At 43.3% G+C, this 18,988-nt stretch overlaps 1 protein-coding gene across 2 annotated transcripts in view; it reads left to right on the top strand.

The window, feature by feature from the left end:
* Nucleotides 1–16,003: 16,003 nt before the first annotated feature.
* bcam (basal cell adhesion molecule (Lutheran blood group)) overlaps nt 16,004–18,988 on the top strand; it is a 50,962-nt gene continuing 47,977 nt past the window's right edge. Inside the window, exon 1 of one of the 2 annotated variants that reach the window (XM_035163268.2) lies at nt 16,004–16,272. In XM_035163268.2, the coding sequence (XP_035019159.1) occupies nt 16,212–16,272 (61 nt within the window). In that variant the 5' untranslated portion in view covers nt 16,004–16,211. The remainder of the gene's footprint in view (nt 16,273–18,988) is intronic. The other variant, XM_035163269.2, reaches the window with a different exon arrangement.

Below are 18,988 nucleotides of genomic sequence, written 5' to 3'. Positions count from 1 at the left end.
ACTGAAGATCCTTCACTTAATTCACGCGCATTCAATCAGCTTCTTTCCTCTGTTCCAATTTAAATCCTAACAGTGAACACATGACTTGTAATTCCACTTCAGCCCATCAAAGTTAATTTTACTGTCAAACAATAACTCCCATTGATGTCTCTTGAGTTTCTCCGAGTTAATGGGATTGAAGCTAAATTCATTAAATCTGCATCTCACATTCTTATGACTGATCAGTTTTTTGGAAAACTGCAGGTATTCGATCTCCAGACCCATCTCGATTATCTCTTGCATTGTCGATGTATTAAAAAAAGAATTATTGTCAATTATCAAAAATTTATAAATTTTTACGGAAGTGTCACAACAAATAGATAATTGAAATAAATACACAAATAAATACAAATACACATTTAAGTGATTCTAACATAAGGCTGCAACCTAACAGAAGCTAGAATAACAAGCCTCTGCCACGGCCCAACAGTTCCCTTAAATTGGATTAAGCTGCTCCAAATGGAAAACACTCGTAAATGTCAGTCCCCTAAATATGTCCTGATTTTCAAGATGCATGAATTATTCCCTGGGAAGTTGGAGAAAATGTCAAAGTCCAGTAGCTTCTGTGTAATGTTGCTTCCAGACAAACAGACAGGGTGAAAACGTCGCCTCGTGGGCAGAGGTAGAGAGTGACTGGGTCTTACCACTGTCTGGGAGCACTGTATCAGGAAGTGGGGCTTTAAACTGATGCTTTGAATAGAGATGTTACCACTTAACTTTGTTAAACTTTGGCTTAACTGCCGCGTTGTGCAACTGCTCGTCTGTTTCCCTGTTGGACTTTTTCAAAGCAAATTGTCAACATCACACGATCAAAACTCCGACCTGCTCCTCACAAGCAGCTCGTGTTAGTGTCGCTTCAGTGTGATTATCTTGTGACTCTGTGACATGTTTCTCAATTGAATTTTGGGCAGTGAACTGGATCATGCAGCTGCAGGCTCGTTGTACGGGCCCGGGCTGTAGTTTCTGTACGAGCGCTGTTTGATAGACTTTCCTTCAGGACACCCGGCCAAGGTGTGCTGCTTGTATGTGTGCACATGTGAGTGTGTAGTTGTGTTATTGGTGCAGGGTTGCCGAGGTGAGGGAACTCATTTCATACTGCTGTTGTGCTCTTGTGTTTCACTTGTTTCTCTGCACACCCCCTCCCCCTGGACCAATTCCAACATGTTCTTATTTTCTCTCAACCTCCTCATAGCCTATTTTCTCTCCTCTTTTCTCCTTGTTTTCCTTCCACGCTCTTACCCTGCTGCACCCCTCCTGTGTTCATTCTTCATACTATTGTGTTGTTGTTCAGAGTTGTCTGTTTTGCCTGAGTTATTTCTGCACGTCTCTGCTTCTGTTTTTCATTTTCCTCCCTTATCCTGCCACTTATTTCAAGCCTGGGAGTCCTTGGACCTGGAAGACCCTGAGCCGGTCAATGGGCTTTTGTTTGTGCATCTTACCTCCCTGAAGAGAGAGATAAACTCCGCCATCCTTCAACCCTATCAATAGGCCACTGTCGTCCTGGTGCACATGCGCATCAGAAGGATGGCCGGGGAAAGTGTGTGAGAGAGAAACTCCTAGACACTGCAAATGTGTGTGCGCGTGCAAAAACAGTGTGACAGAGAGGTGAGGTTGTGTTTGCAGAAATCTTATTAAGAGCTGAGCTGCTTTCAAAGCCTCCTCGTCGCTCTACTCACAACACTGTCAAAACATCTCCTGGGAAACTTTGCTGTGTCTTATACCTTTACTGTTTTTTACTAGTGTAAATCTAAATTGTGAGTTTTGCAAAATGGCTCTGGCTACAGTATTTTTTGCTGCTGTGTATGTGTCATTGGGGACCAGTTGGATTCACGACTTTAGGGTGAAAGAGAATCTGAGACCAAATGCCGCATTTGACCGCCGGACAACAGTCGCACAAATCGCACTGTACCATAAAAATCCAAGCACACCACAGGGACCCATATTCATCGATAGCATTTAATTTGATGGCCGGTCCTGCCGTGGCAGAGGGACGGTACGACATTAGTCTAACAATATGCACTACCCTCCGGGCCTGCCGTAAACGTGCAGGCGGCAAAGCAGCAGGGTCACGCTACTCTGGGTCCTGATGGAGAAATTGTTCTGCTGATTTCTCTCTGTCGTATTTTCATTATTTCATTTTCCATTACAGTTTTTTTTTCTCTCACCCCTCTTCCCCCTCTTTCTCCCATCTGGCTTCTCCAGCTGAGGTCAATACCCACCACTCTGCCGTGGCACCGGGACACAGGAATCTCATGAATAGCAATGCACCAGCAGGCCTCCTGACATTTGGAAAGTGGGTGTAAAACTAAAGTTCATTTCAATATTTTGATTGTACCAAGGATCCAGGATGTGAATGTTTTGTTTTATTTTTACACTTTATTTAAAAAAAATCATAACATCTGGCATATCACAAAACCTTTCTTAGCTGGTAAATAGAATTTTACAGATGTTTTTCCTTTGTGATGATTTCTCTCCTACACAGTTCTCTTTCTGCCATAACAACACAATGCAGCTAGTGTCCTCAGAGTCAAACCTGCTATCAGAGGTGTAGTGTATCTCTGCTATGTGTAGCACAGTGTATAATGTTGCACATAGTTAATTATCTCAGCAGCTTCAGTTCAAGGTCTGGCCATCGGCCTGAGTCTATTCACATGAGTCCTGTCTCGTCCATTAGACCTTGTGTGTGTGTGTGTGTCAGTGAAAAAAAAACACTTTCAAATAGTCTCTATGTTGTTTTACAGCATTTCGCAGCCCCCGGGTCTGTTGTCTCTTTTATTTTTGCCGCAAAAAATCGCTTCACTGACCTCACGCCTCTCACTCTGCTGCCGTCTAACTGTTACTTCCTAATTTGTTTGCCTCCTCGCCCCCATCATCCACTCACCCACCCGTGTTACTGTTCCTCTCTCTCTCTCTCTCTCTCTCTCTCTCTCTCTCTCTCTCTCTCTCTCTCTCTCTCTACTCAGCTGGTGGTCCAGCCAGGAGGCAGTGCAGGCGTTTGAGCAGCATAATCTGCTCTTTCCCTCCTTCCCATTTCCATTTCAATCCTCCCCCTCACAGCTGGACCCATACAGAAGAGGAAACCTGTAAAAGAATAAGAAAATAAATGTGGAAATATAAAGTAGAATAAATAAATATAGAAATTCAAAGATGAATAACCAAATATAAAAGAATAAGTATATTCACATTTGTTTTTGCATTTTATTTCTGTATATATTTATACATATTTTTAATTATCCATATATTTTCTAGATATAAATGACTATTAATAAAATATATTTATTTTTATTTAAGTCAGTCCATTAATTGTTTCTTAATCCTTTCCCTATTTCTTTTGCTCTTTCTTAACAGGAAGCAGACAGGGCATGGACTGGCACAGTGTGAATGTGGCAGCAGTCTGAACTGAGGAGGGAACGAAAGGATTTGCTTCCTCTGTGTGTGCCGGCTATTATCTGGTCACATGCATTGAGACGTCAATTTCAAAGTTACTAAGGAAAACTGGTGTTCACAGGGGACTTCAGCAGGGCGTCCCGAGTTCAGCTCAGCCCCCACGTGACCGAGGGACCCCGTTGATGATCGGTTATTGCTTCATAGGTGGAGTTAGGGCACGGTCACCCAGGCACAACGTAGCAGAAGCAAATGTGTGGTTGACCCCACTTGGCTCTGTCATTGGCTGAAGTTTTCATAGTGAGCCAAGATGGAGACTGATGGTGCTGGAAAATGCGTCTTGGCATTCGTCTGGTTTTCGTGCATGTGACCATGACCAGTTTTTTTCTACATTCCGTGATCTTTATTCTTCATCTTTAACAAAAGATACTGTAGCAGATTACTTCTTTAATAAATACGTAAAATGGTGTAATTCCTAATAGTGACACAGAGACTTCCCCAGCTCACGATACACAGTTATTGTTCTTTAAGATATTTTAATTACAAATCAACAACTTGTGAAGGACGTTAAGATGCATTGAATATAAATTGTCCACAGTTCATTGTTTGTCTACGTCTGCCTCTCGCCCACTTCACTTTTTCAGTTGCCACAGCAGAGGTCGTCCAGGCCATCGACCCCATCAGACCCGTGCTCGCACAAGTCACCCTGAGCTCAGAGGAGTCTCAGGGCCTCTTGGAGAAACAAATACAGCGACTGATTACTTCCTCTCACATTTTCTGCTGTTGAAGTAGTAAATTTACCACAATTGTGCCCACATTCTGTCAAGAGAGCTGACGTTGCAGACGCTGTTTAGGTGAAAACCAAAATGCTTATTTCCTGCTAAGCTCACATTCAAAGTTGGAACACCTCACACTACGCACATCAAAAATCTTCATCGTCATATTCTTTATCACAAATACAGCACATGATGACATTCATGTGACACTCGGTGCCGATAGCCCTCAAAAGACAACAAGCAGCTGTCAGGGATTTGCATTTGCATTTATATTCAAAACCGTTTCACAGTCTGAGGCTGAAACAAAGACGAGCAGACTCTCAGCCCACTGTGCCGTTATTAATCCAAGTGTCAATCACTGTCCTCTGCAATGCCGGTTTCCCACTTCCTGCTGTTAACTACATTAACCTGGTTGAGCCGGTGGTTTAATCTATTCAGTATAATTTAGCATAAACTAACAACAGACAAAATCTCAAGACACTTAATATTATGAACTCTGGAAGTTTGAACAGTGAAACAAATCTTGTATAAAATAGAAAATCAATCGTGCTCTGGCCCCAGGACACAATCTGTTATTATTGAGGTTATATTATGCACAATTGAGTCCAAAAGTCTTGACACCACTTTCCTATAAAATAATACTATTTACTTTTGAGCAAATGTGTGCACTTTACCAAGTCTGCCAAGGAGGTTATGGTCTCACCCCTGCCAGTTGGTTCGTTTGTTTGTTTGTCAGCAGGGAAACACAAAAACTACTTAATGGATTTCCACAAAAGATTGTGGAAGGACGAGATATTGGCCAATATGGACCCATTAGAGTTTGGCAAGGATCTCGACAATGGGACAGATCCAGGAGTTTTGTTTTACCACCTTCGACAAAATTACTTTGTACAAATTGAAAATCTACTCAAAAAAAAAGACTGTGATGAAAAGCATGGAGGACATATTCAGTCATGCATTTTTGGTAATTCCTCATGATTTCACGTGGACAATCATTTCTGCACAGTCATACACAAAGCTGAGTCACTTTGCCCACAACTGAGTCAATAAAGCAGGATTCAGTTTCATAGGCTTCCTGCTCGGGTGCCTTATGACACATTACAATCAGGGACAATATCTGTTCATCTCTGCCCGTGGTCAAGTGCTGCGTCACCCTCCCTCGCATCCTGACAGCGGTGACAAATGACCACGAGGTCAGTGGTGCGTTTGTGATTTAACAGCCCGGCCTGTGTTGATGACATCAGACCTCTGTTTAGTGGTGCAGGCAGAGTGAAAGTGGACTTGTGATCTGTGAATATGGACGATTGTCTTTGGATTGAAGGAACGCAGGAGGCTTTGAGCAGGCATCTTCCAGGAGAATCCATTATAAGGGGTCTAAGTGTAAACTTACCCTCCAACAAACACACAGAATGATGTTAGTGTTGTGGGACGGGGCCCCTGATGCACTCCTCTTAAGTGCTGCACTGCCGTGCACTCCAGTTTCAGTCGAATCCCATTTATGGAGAAACCATCTGCTGCCATTTGATTACAATAACAGATATTGATTTGAACGGGCAAGCTCAGCAGCAGAAGTAATTCACTCACAAGGGGGGGGTAATGAGGTGGTACAAAATATGCTGACCACTTAATTTGGCCATTTAATCTTTAATGCCACAGACATTGTACACCACTTAAATCAGAAAGTGTTTCTGATTATTCTTTTTAGACAAATAATTAAAAAGTAATGTTCCATGTCTGTTTAGGTGAGTCGGTTGAAAAAGTTCTCTGCACATTGCTGGCTCCTCTTGCGCTGCCAGAGCAGTGAGGTGAACAGCCATTTTATCCATTTCATTCCCATTGGCAGCCGACCACAAAGCTGCAGTAAATCTTGTCATGACGAGTGGTCTGCCCAGCTCAGCTCGCCAAGATGGACGAACTGCACGACCGGTCAGAGACGGCCCACCGGCCTGCAAATGCTTACTGCTGCTTTTATTGAAAGACACCTTCTCCTCCTCCTCTCTCCTCATCGCCTTCCCTCAGGCAGTCCATCCCAGTCTGAAACACATCACTCTCTCTTTCACTTAATCACTTTCTTTTAATCCTGGCTGTACTCGCCCTCTCTTCTGTCTCTCACTCCCTCTCCAACCAGCATCTCCTTTCTTCTTCATCCTCGTCCTTTTGTACTAATTGACTCTCCACACCTCTGTCAGCCACCTACTGCTCTCTCTCGTCCCCATCTCTCTTCTTTTTTTCTTTGCCCCCTCATCCCTTATGTTCCCTTCATCTTCTTCTCTCCCCCTCTCTCTCTTCCCAATGCCCTCCCGTGGAGTCACAGAAGCCTGTATTGATGGCAACACTTGGCCATGGCGCATGAGCGTGTGTCACGGTTACTCAGCCCCCTCTGCTCAGTCATTGTGGCTGTGATGCTGTAATTACCCCCCATCATGGGCAAGACGAGGAGAAAGCGAGGTGGTTTCAAAGGGAGGCAGACGAGGACGGAGGGAGGGGAGCGGATGAGAGAAGAGATGGATATGGTGGATGAAACGGTTGGATGGAGAGATGAGTGAGGAAGAAGATACTGGAATCTGACAAAAACAGCGAGGGGAAGTTGTTTGGGGGGTTTGTTGGTCAGTAGATCAGTTGGATTGATTTTAGTGAGAGAGAATGAAACAATCTGGGACTGTGCATCCCAGGGGGACACGCTGGCCCTGGCCCTGTCGTGGGGGGCACATCAGTAGAGATGTAATGGTTCAGGCTTCATTGGACACACACAGATGGGTCCCTGACTTGGGTTACAACAGGCGCACACATGCACACACAGGTGGAAAAACAGATCAGGCAGCAGCGTTACACAGGCGTGACGACAGATTTGGTTAAATCTCAAGACATTAAAGAGCCGTTCATTCGATTGTGATCAAAATTCTCTGCAAGTGTATTTTCTGGGTTACAAAGCTGTGATCCTTCATGTACTTACAATTTACAGAATAGCAAATCATAAAAATCATGAATAATTGTGTCTCTGTCTCTCTGCCTTTGATCTATTTAATATTACATCTCTTCTTCCACTGATTCAGAATTTCGGCATCAATATTTACAACTGATCCCGCATGCTGTCGATGGAACAAAAAAAAAATTATGTTCCATTATTGTCATTGCATCTGCATCCACAGCTATTTTCTAATCTTGAACTTCTCATTTAAATATAAACTCCACATAGTTTTCTTGGTCGGCTCATAATTCACATTATGTTTGACGGGTCACTGGTTACACAATCAATGTGTGTGTGTGTGTATAAGAATTTGCAAAGAAGAAGGGCTTTTAAATCGCAGGGTAACATTGCTTAAGGTGACATGAGGAAGCCCACAAGGACAGAGTAAACATGCAAGAATGTGCTCACGCATTGAGCCACTGTTTTTAAGTTTGACAGAGGTGCTAACACTTTTATATTCCGATCATAACCCTGGGGCAGACACAGAGAAAATGCAGCTGCCTGCAATTCATTCAGTGGCGAAGGATGATTAATATTCTATAAAATGGTTTATGTATTCATATTCCAGGCCTGAGGGTCTGAGCGCAGAGATGACGCCAAACGTTGAGTTGGTGTAGGCACGATAAAGTCCTCACAGCCCAGCAGGCACGCAGGAGTGTGTGTGTGTGTGTGTGTGTGTGTGTGTGTGTGTGTGTGTGTGTGTGTGTGTGTGTGTGTGTGTGTGTGTGTGTGTGTGTGTGTGTGTGTTGTAAGCAACAGAAAGTGCAGTGCAGAGATGTTGGAGACTTTGAAGGCAAAGCGCTGAATCCTAATTAATTTCCCTCCTGAAAGCTGCATTTACATGCGTTACAGGGAAAAAAAGACGTCTGAAGAAAAGCCAACTGTGGTTCATGAGCATGAAAGAGGAAGATGCATAAAGAGAGAACCAGTGGAGGAATATATTAATTTAGAGTTTTGTAGGAAAGTCGTATTTGTTTGGTTTTGCTCTTGAATTTCGTTAAACTGTTCACCCACTTCCTTTTTTTAGCCTGAGGTCATTTTCTGAGGGAGAAACATTTCTATTGGTTATTTGATTGTGACAGGCAAAATATAACTTTCAAAAAGAAAAGCTTCAGATCGTGACTGGAAAAATATACAGAATTAGAGAACTCTATCATAGGGATGTAAGAGCCAAGGAGATCAGGTTTAATTCTTACACCTGACACAGGGCATGGAAATTAAATAATAAACTGGGGATTAGGATTAAATTTTAATTAATCATAGACACTCAATTAAAAATCAAGCTTGACGTCGGTCTGCCTGTTCATGAAAATGGAGTCGGGTGATGTTTGACAGCTAGTCGTCATATTTCAGGTAAATAGTTTCCTCTGGCCTGAAGTCACAGCATCACTTATATTTAAAGAAAATTTTGTTTATTACATCAAAGGAGCTTTTACCAAAAGAAAGGAGCATAAATTAGTTGAAGACATTTTTTTTATATAAGAAACTTGATGCGCCTAAAAACTTACCGTTTGCCGTTTAAGTAAACTCTCGATTATAGCAAACAGCTCTGTGGATCGTGCTTCCCACACAGGCCGCCTACCCTGAGTCTCTTCTGTTCAAGGCTGCTTTCACCACCTGTATGAATCTCTATAAATAAAATAATGAAGAGGAAGGTTTCAACATGCTCTATATAAAAAGTGCCCCGAGATAACTTGTGTTATGATACTTTGAAATTCAAAGAATAACAGCATCAGGATCATTCTGAAATCGACCAATCATTAGCTGAGAGAAACTACATGAGCTATGACGTAATGACTGAAAAGTGCTAAGGCAGGTTATTCTATGTTTTCAGAGTTCTATGCAATATTAGCAAATGAGACTAGAGATGTTTTGAATAAAAAACAGTGAGTGGTTTGTTTCTGCTGGGTCGGGTTAAGGCTTCTTTGACCTTCCCCAGTCAGACACTGTTTTAACTGCACTTCTCAACACCATTATTAATCACTACAGTGTTTGGCCCATATGTATGGACAGGGATACAAGTATGTTGGGCCATTTATATGGACTTGCAGCAGGTTTTAAGTCTCACTGACACATAGACACACGACAGAGGGATCAACAGTTAACCTGACTTGCTTGTCTTTGGACAGACGAAGCCCACGGAGGTACCTGGTGAAAACAAGACACAGAAAAGCGCTAACCACTGCATCACTGTGATACCGATCAAGAGCCACACAGACTGTAAATGTATCATTATGTGATGGCGCGAAAGCTGTAGCTTGGAGTAAAGGCTTTATTGAAAAAAAGAGGTTCCTCTGAGTTCTATAAGAAAGCGGAAAACGACTTGAAAGACCTTAGAGATGCCCCCTGTGTTGCTCAGGCAACACACATTCAGGGGCTAATGGTCCGATTAATCAACCAACTCAACACGCTGGCAAGTTAACTCTGACAAAACTTTAAATGAGATATATTCAGTTAGGGATTACCCGCACGAAAAGTACTATCGCAAATTGATTCACTGTGTATTCAAATGGGTGGAAAAGAGGTTTAAATGATCTAAAAAGTGAGTTATACGTGGGATGAAACATGCAAAACACTGGGTTAGACTTTGAAGAAAAGCAAAAGTAATCTTCATTGCTGTTTCCCTCATGGGCTTTTCAGTACAAATAATACCAAACACAAAACACTGAATTATAACACGCATCATTTGCGCTGGAAATGATATTTGGAGAAGCTCAGTGACATGGAATTAGAGTCTGACCTTCGGGGGATCAGACACGTTTTATTTGCGATATTGTATTTGAAGGCAGGACTTGCTGTTGTGAATCACAAATGCTTCTATACCCTAGTTTCATAACCATGGTGTATAGTGTAGTGGGTGTGGATATGAATGCACATCGATCTTGCTGCTGTACATAGAAATTGTGCATGCATGTTGTATGATGAGCTGGATTTCCCTTTTGAACTGAGGTGGATACATGGAAGTTGTTTACTCTTATGTATGACCTGGATCTTTTAACAGAGCTGCCACCACATCTGACCTTTATCCTGCAGTGACCCACTCCAGGTACAGAAGGGGGTGTGGCCCGTATTGTTCAGCACAATTTCCTGTCTCCTGGCTCATGTCATCAGTGAGCAGGACAGATTTCTCTCCCAGAGTCACTGTCATAGTACCTGGAACCTAGTCAGGATCAATCCACTTAAAGACCCAAACACACATTATGACATAAACAATGCACTACAACTCATTTGATCCCCCGACACTACAAATACACAATGCATGAAGAGCACAAAGTTTTTGTACAGACTGTTTCTAGAGTCCAATCTGTTAAATCTGTCACATCTAAGGCAGGTGAAGCCAACTGGACAGAAAACAGAAAGCTACTTAAGGAGGCGTCACGATGATTAGTTCATTTCAGTGACCCTGCTGTTGGGTCTATTGATCATCAGAGCCAACTGGCAGCTATTGCAAGTGAGTCACATTACATGAAGTAGCGTTGCATTCCCAGAGAATAGCTTCATCACTGCACAAATCCTGCACCGTGACTCACGCACCGCTATGTATCAATGCCAGGAAAACAGCTGCGTGATCATCTGTAGTCCGGCCAAGAGGACGGAGGCCAAGGAAGAGAAGAGAGAGTCCGAGCGAGGGAGGAGTGGAACGGGAGGGGAGGGTGATAAAGATTTATGGAGGGATTGGAGTGGACAGAGATGGAGGGCACAAACGGAAAGAGAGACAAAGAGAGTGCAACAAAGAGATAGATCAAAGAGTCACGGGGGAAGGATGAAGCTTCGGCACATCTTTCATTCATTCTCCCTGCCACGCTGAAACCAGACATGAGAATTTATACAAGATTACAGCTACTCTCACTTTCTATCGCTCCCCCTCTTTTTTCTTTCTGACTCTACTTTACTATTATTCCCCGAGGCTACATGTTACCCATCCCCTGACTTTGGAATTAAAGTTCTCCCCTCCTCCTCCTCTTCTAATCTGTTCCCTTCATTATTCTTTCATTACACATCGCAGTTCCCTTTGTAGTGTCTCCATGCTTCTGTTTCCCTTCATCCCTTTGCTTTAGGCTGATGTGTCAAATATTCTCCCTGTCAGGTAGCCTAATTTTTGACACGGGGTGGGGGTGGTAAATCACATAAAACAAGGGTCTATTAAGCGGGCTGTCTGTTTTGCAAGGTGTGACAATTTCCCTGCAAAGAGTGTCACACAACTGCACGGTTTCATTTCTCTTGAAGTCTCCAAAATGCTGACGAGCAGACAGGTTTTGCTTGGATGTTATGACCTTTAGATAATTTAAACAGTCATGGAGGTGTTTGATGGCCATGAAATGTCTGTATTGAAAAAAAAACATGGCTCCAGGGATGGCATTGTCCATCTGCCTCTTTGCTCCTGACTGAAATAGCTCAACGAGTATTGAAATGTTCCCCAGAGGTGGAATCCGAACTGACCGTTTTTTTTAACACCGAGCACAATGGGCAGATCAAAGTTTTCATTGTAATATCGCATCGTGGACTGGATGGATGGGCACACCATTTTTTAATCGAGACTATTTCCAGACAATGTATCATGAGTAACTTTGTTAAATCTGGTGATCCCTTAAAGGGGAACTCTGCCGGTTTTACACATCAAAGTCTGTTTATAGGTCTTGGGGAGTGCGGCTGCAAATGTGGAGAAAAAGTTGTATTTGGTTTTGTAGCTCCAGAGGGAGCTGTGCAAAGTCTGATAAATCGCTTCAAGTGATATGTGAGAAAATTATGGTTTGATCTTAAGTTTAATAATGTGAAAATCTGGGGATGTGCGGTTAGATACAAGCTTGTAAGACCTCTATAGTCTGCTCAAGGCTTCATTAGCAGTTCACGCCATAATGCACCCAAATCTCAACTACTTTTTCTTCTTTAACTGTGCATAACAGAGAGTTATAGGAGTGCAATGCTAAGTAGGTGTAATACGTTTTCATCTAGTGCCATCATCAGGTCACAATTTGTATTCGTCCCATACTTTAATTGACCCAATCTGACGCAATTCTCACTAGCCTCAGCTGTTTTTTATGTTAAGCGATGAGGACTTAGAATTATTTGAGTAAAACACTGCTCTCCCCAGGCAAGTTTATTCCACGGTGCTGCAAAGGGTCAACTTTGCCTTCTGGGTATTTGCTGGTGTTGCAGCTCTGATGTTTTATATTTCAGAGTGACCTTTTGGATGCAAAGGGGTGGTTTGCTGTGTGATGCAGTTGTGCTTTCTCTCTTCAGAGTTGGAGTTTTCCCATGTGAAGGGTGTCATGGATGGGTCTTATACACAAGTGAGCCGAAGATGAAGTTTGAGATCAACAGAATCATTGATGTGGCATCAGCAGGGATGCAGACATTCCAACAGACTGCGTAAGTAAATATAAAGATGATCCTAAAGGCAATGCTCCTGATTAATTTATCTTCATCTCAGCACTAGTATATGGCCATGACCTCATTAAGGAGCTGAGATGAGTTTTCTTTGCAGGGGTGTATGGACGCTCCACAAGGATTTGGATGGAGTTGCTGTGTTTCAGGTATATCTGCAGAATGCCTCTGCATATCTCCTTGTGGAGGTATTCTAGGAAGGGCTTGGTAGAGTCCTGGAGCAGACCCAGAACACATGGGAGGGATTATATTCCACCTGGCCTGGGAACATATCAGTGTCCTTGTGGGAATCAAGAGGACATGGGGTGAAGGACATGTGGTTTAACTAGATTAGTCTGCAATGACTGCAATCTGTCACCACAACATGGTAATATGTAGGAGATGGGTTGGTGTGTGGATTCAAATGTTTCCATTGACTGTTAGAAGACAAACAGCACCTTGCCAATCTTTAATGGCAAGTGGCTCTGGTGTTGTGCTTATTAAAGACTTGGAATTCAGCAATGTCCTGTTCATAAAGAAAGTGTGGCATGTTAGTATAGGACTTTGCATAATATGCACCATAACACGAGAACAGTACAATTACACTTGTTTACTCCTAGCTTAAGATAATATGTGTATCTAACACATGTATAAACTTGAACACATATAATCTTAATGCCAAGTATGGGGGACACAGTTTTGAAATAATAGCATTTGAACAGTGCTTTGCACTTGAAGGATTATGTCAAAGTACACAAAAGACAGTGTGTCTGAAGGATTACTACCCTATCATTTCAAAATGTGTCTTGTCTGACACAGCTTTTACAAATCAAGTACAGGGCTGCCTCCTTGTGATGTTCATGCTCCTCTTTGCTCAACCTTTCTTACCTGTAGTAACTAAATAACCTGAACCATGAGACGCCGAGAAGACCTTCTAATTTCCGTTTCTGGGAGTGAGGGTGTGCTAAGCTCCGCGAGACACAAATGTCATCATCAGAGAGGGTACAAATGGTTGTGTGTGGTCCTCCGTATAACTGCCAATTTATTGTGTCCACGTGGACACACGGCATGAGCTGGAAAACAAAAATGGGCACTGAATTTAATAAGACTGCGAGGAGACTACGACCTCCACCATGTTTAGTTGCTTTTCTTCTTGTATGGATGTCACCATTTTGATTTGATTTGTACCGCACATGCTCAGAATATATAGACACAGATCTACTGTTGATGTCTGGTATCTGTCCACCAAATAGAGTCTAATACAAACAACTGTGTGTCCGTGGTATCTGCAGCTGTCTGCGTACATAACTACCTTCTTTCCCTTCCTCATTCCTTCTTTCTCTTTATTCTTCACTTCTTCCTGCTGCCCCCTTATTAATCCCTCTCTTTTCCTTTCTATGTGTCCCCATTCCCCTTTATATGACTTACACCGTCCTCTTCTGTGTCAGGAGGACAAATCCTTTCCCGTCCTTATTTCTCCTCTCCTCTCCCACAGCTCCATTAGGTAATGAGCCCATCCAGTAAATCACACCCTCAGCTACTGTACGTACGACCAAGGGCCTTATGTAAGAATACCCCGTGCTCGGTTAAATCAGCATTTACCACAGCAATGCAGCATGATATACAGCAGGTATTATGTAAGGGCTCACCACACTAAGTCCATCACCACAGGACATAGAAGTTGTTAGTGGATCTCATGTCTGTGCAGCATGGAGAGGTGATTATTACTGGCTCGATAACAGGGATAAGTGGCTGTATTGATGTTAGATAGTCAGTGCGAAGGCTGTATTTCCCTCCTGCTGTCATTGCTTGGAACAGACTGAGAGAATGACAGGAGTGAGAAGCTTAACTAGCTACCTAGGTCCCATTAAACTCTCAGTAGCCAACACACACTGCTGCCAGTGACCTCTCAATGTGTATAGACCAGCTCTGTGTGTGTATTCCAGCTATCAGTGCATGCAAAGGGTGGTGACTGTTCTGTATGCCGCTGTGGAACAGTTTGCAAGTATTACTTCTCGACTTGAAACGGGCCTGAGAAAATATTAACCAGCTGTTTTAGACCAGCTATGTTTGGAATGTATGTCTTTGAATGCAACTGCTCTGCAAGGGTCTATTATTACCTGCAGGGTGTGCCGATTATTAGCGTAGCTCCAGAGTCAACCTGTCTCCAATAGAAAGAAAAATGGATGTTCTCGTTGAGGATTGGATGGTCAGTGGTACCATTAAACCATTTTACGCAGGACTAACATCTGTTTTTGCTTTCCAAGTGTCAGCTTATAGGATTTGGCTTAAATCAACTTCATGGGTCACACAATACCCACTCCGAGCATTCAGACTGGAATTATAGCATTGTGAATAAGCCACTTAGCCCCTCATGATAACTGTATATCTGAATTGTAAATACCCACATGGGTTGTCCCATATACCCTGTAAATACCCAAACAGATTCTGAAGGGATTACATGTCTAGGAATGAATGGTATGTCTGTCAATGACAGACAGCTTAGCCCAGTCCCATGAAATGGCCTCTGGTTGCTTTGAAAATGAAAATCATTATTTGAGACATAATGCTAGTTGGGGATGTTAAAGGTCTAAACCAGGGCCGGAAATTTGTCTACGAAAAGCTGAAGAAGGCCGATTGTTTTCCTCCAACCATTTAGTTTGGGGGAGAAATCTAGACATCTGGATAATGATTACTACCTAGTAGCCTTGAGCTACAGAGGGTGAAAACAATTCCTCATGCATATTCAATTTTCCACTTAATCCAATGCCAAAATTTGAATGGCTAATTCCCCAAATCTGTGTCATTACCTCCATCATATTCAGGCAATAAAAGAAATTAAACTATTAAGTAGAGCCTGACCGGCATTGAGTTCTGGGGTCGATGCCAACACCGATATTAGAGAGTAAAACATTTCTGATACCGATATGACAGCCGATTATATATATATTTCTACAAAATGTTAATGATTGCAAAGACGTCGTTATCAAACCCATGACAAACAAATGTCTCAGAGGACTGATATTTTACAGTTCTACCAGAAAGTTTATTATAAACAACTACACATAAAAAACTTTTGCTCGAAAATGTATGTATGTATGTCCTGAAAGAACTTAGGTTATTTTGTCTAAGGTTTTATTTATTTATTTAGTGGAGTCGCAGAGAGCTGGAGCATCATGATAAAATCACTTTTAAGTTTCTTGAAAGAAATCCTGCAGGCCCCAGTGGACCCGGGCTACTACACGATTAGTCAAGCAGGTCTTTTCACTGCAAGTGAGGTGGAGAGAGGGAGAGAGAGAGAGGGAGGGGGAGGGGATTGTATTGGGAGGAGGAGAAGGAGGAGTGGAGGGGGATCACCTTTGTGCAAATATATCAACCAAGTGAACTGCCACCACCAGCATCAGATTTCTGCGTGTGTGTGTGTGTGTGTGTGAGAGAGAGAGAGAGAGAGAGAGAGAGAGAGAGAGAGAGAGAGAGAGAGAGAGAGAGAAAGAGAGAGAGAGAGAGAGAGAGGCGCACTCCTTCAGCAGTGTGTGAGAGAGAGAGAGGGGTCCAGAAAGCTTTGGAGCAGTGGAAGAAGGAAGAAGACTGTAACTGCTGCCAGATTTCCACTCTGCACAAAGACTAAAGAACAACAACACCGTGAATACTTTTCCTTGAAAAAGTTGAGAGAAGCAGACATGGACGGGATAATGTTCGGACGCGCGTCGCTCCTGTGCACCTTGCTCTGGGCACTGCTGGGTACGTCTCTTTCATACTTTCCGCGACATGTTTTCTAAAATGATTTTGTCCCTCCACTAACTTCACCTCGGCTCCGAGGCGGAGCAGGTTTTTCTTGGCTTCAGGCTGGAGGTTTTCACTTTTCCTCTCCCGCAGACGAAAACGTGTCCGTCCCCCGCCGCAGTGAGCGCGTCAGGAGCGGCTCGTTAAGTTCAATCAGACACTTTGTAGTTTGTTCGCTGCGTGTTGGCGGCTGAACAACCTGTTAACGTGTTGCTGGGGTTCAGCCTGTAACGATTTAATGTTTAAACTACAGTGGAGTAAGTGGGTTTATAAATAGGACACGTTACTGTGCCGCAGGTTTACGCAGCACCGACGTTGCGGGGATGGTTGGTGGGTTAGTGGTGGCTCCGCACTTCTTTACGCACGTCTTTGCGCACAGGACTGCGGTGGCACAGGGGTTCTGTCCTCCGGACACCGCATGTCAAGCAAATGGGCATTAAATAAGTATAAAACATGTTGACTTTTCAAAGTAAAACTTTTTTTTGAAAAACACAATGTCCACCTGTGGAAAATGTGTTCTTCAAAAAAAAAAAAACGTATTTAAACCATTAATGTCCACATTACAATTTGAACCCCCTATTGTTTATCCATCGGTTTCACCTGAAGAGTAGACTATAGGGTTTTATTTTGAAGGCCCTGCTCACCCAGTCCTTCTCATGCTGCCATGTCTGGCTGCTGCTGCTGTGCTGCAGTTTCCAGCGCTTTGATGTCTGATCTGCGGGATTTGCGTCTCCTGTTTGGCAGAGTGCCTCACCCTCCTCACCCTCCTCACCCTCACACCTCCTCACCCTCACACCCTCCTCACCCTCCTCACCCTCCACACCCTCCTCACCCTCCTCACCCATCAGGGCTGCCAGAGAGGAGCTGGTCTAAATGCAACTTGACTTTGGCCTTATGTGATCTGTGAAGGAAGGTTTGCGGTTATCGACCAAAGCCCACTGTGTATTGATCCCAGGAGGTGCTGTGGTTGTCCATAAGTTTATTACTGACCTCAGTGTACTTTGTACGTTGATCTCCAGTGGTTAATGGCCCCTATAGGGAATTAACAAGCTGCTGGTGGGATCATGTTGAACTGGCTTTTATTCTCTTTTAGAGTAAAAATCTCTATTAGTGTCACTGTGATATTAAATTGCTTGTTATCCGTATAATAGGTTATTTGTTTGATGTTTTTCTGGAGAAATCTAGCGTAGCCGTCAGTCACTCCTTTGAGGCTATTTGTGTTTGTCGAAATCAAATTTGCTAGAATGCTTTGTGGTAAATTAGAGAAAGTAGTTTCTTATTCCCAGCCGGAGCAGCAGCCTCTGGTGGTTTGAAGCAGGACGAGGTAAAGGGCGGGGCTGAAGTGATGTCCGACACTACCCTCCCTCCATCTTTCATTTCCCCCTCTAAACCGTCCTGTCCCCAGTGGATCCTGGTGTATTTCTCATCACTTCTGCAGCCATTTTTTGAATATCAGATTTGTTTATCACTTTCACTTCCTCTCATGTTCCTCTTTGCACCACTTCGTTTTCCACATTTTCTTTTTTTTATGATCGGCCTCTCCCTCTTTTCTGATCTCACAGACGGTTGTTGTTCTGGTCTGCCCTTCATGGAGCCTTTTAACAGGTGTCTAAAAAGGTGCCCTGTAATTGATGGACGCTGTGTAGATCACACATCCCTCTCTACAGCTGCGGTGCACTGATTTAAAGGCTTGGGTCCAGGTGCTGAGCTCTGCCGCCCTGAAGTCTGGTAAAGTCTGAGAGAAAGAGGGTATTTGTTCTACTTTGGTGCAAGATGAGTTTCTTCAGGGAAAAGCTTTGCCAGGTCTCTTTCTCTCACACACACACACACACACACACACACACACACACACACACACACACACACACACACACACACACACACACACACACACACACACACACCAGCATACCTCTGTCTAATAATAGCAGCTCTTGTTGGGTCTCAGTGGGATTCTGTCACACAGACCCACATTTTCACAATTAATGGTCACACTCTTGCAACCTGCAACTATGTCAGTGTTGCGCATGCAGTGCACTAAATAAAACCATGGCTCACCAAACACCTGGGTGTGTGTCCTCTCCTGCAAGTGTGTCTACACATTTCTCAGCCTGTATATCTATGTTCATATTTCTGACACACAGATATGTGATGCATGGCAACGCAGGACACCCCGAGGTGCTCAGCATGCCTGTGCCCAGGACCGCACTGACCCTTTGACCCCCAGACGTGTTGTTAAATGGCTCCTGCTCTACGCTTCTGAGATGCCACTGCCGGTTCATTTGCAGCTAAGGCCTCCACAGAGGAAACATGCAGAATTATAACTTCATTTCAGGTGTCTCAAAATTGTGATAGCACATTCCTTCTGAAATTAGAAACAATCACCAAGGAAATGACAAAGAAAAATCAAGTTTTTGAAATAAATGTGTAGGTACTTTAGATCAGTCTTAGTTGCTCTCTTAACTTAGATTTTTTTTGGGGGGGATGAAAAAGTACAAAGTCACCTAAAGGTAAAGAGACCAAACAAGAGTCAAATGATTAGATGAGTCCGAGCTAAGCTGTGGCAGCTCCAAAGTATTCAGAGACCGGTGGAGAGAATCATTGTGACAAGCATCATCTGAGTTCAAGGTGTTCACCACTAACACGCAGCGTCAGCCTCTTTGTCTATCGCTGC

Source organism: Hippoglossus stenolepis, chromosome 8, assembly GCF_022539355.2.
Source record: "Hippoglossus stenolepis isolate QCI-W04-F060 chromosome 8, HSTE1.2, whole genome shotgun sequence".
NCBI classification, from domain to species: Eukaryota; Metazoa; Chordata; class Actinopteri; order Pleuronectiformes; family Pleuronectidae; genus Hippoglossus; species Hippoglossus stenolepis.
The sequence above is the reverse complement of the archived record's forward strand: the minus strand, read 5'-3'. Positions and strand labels throughout refer to the sequence as shown.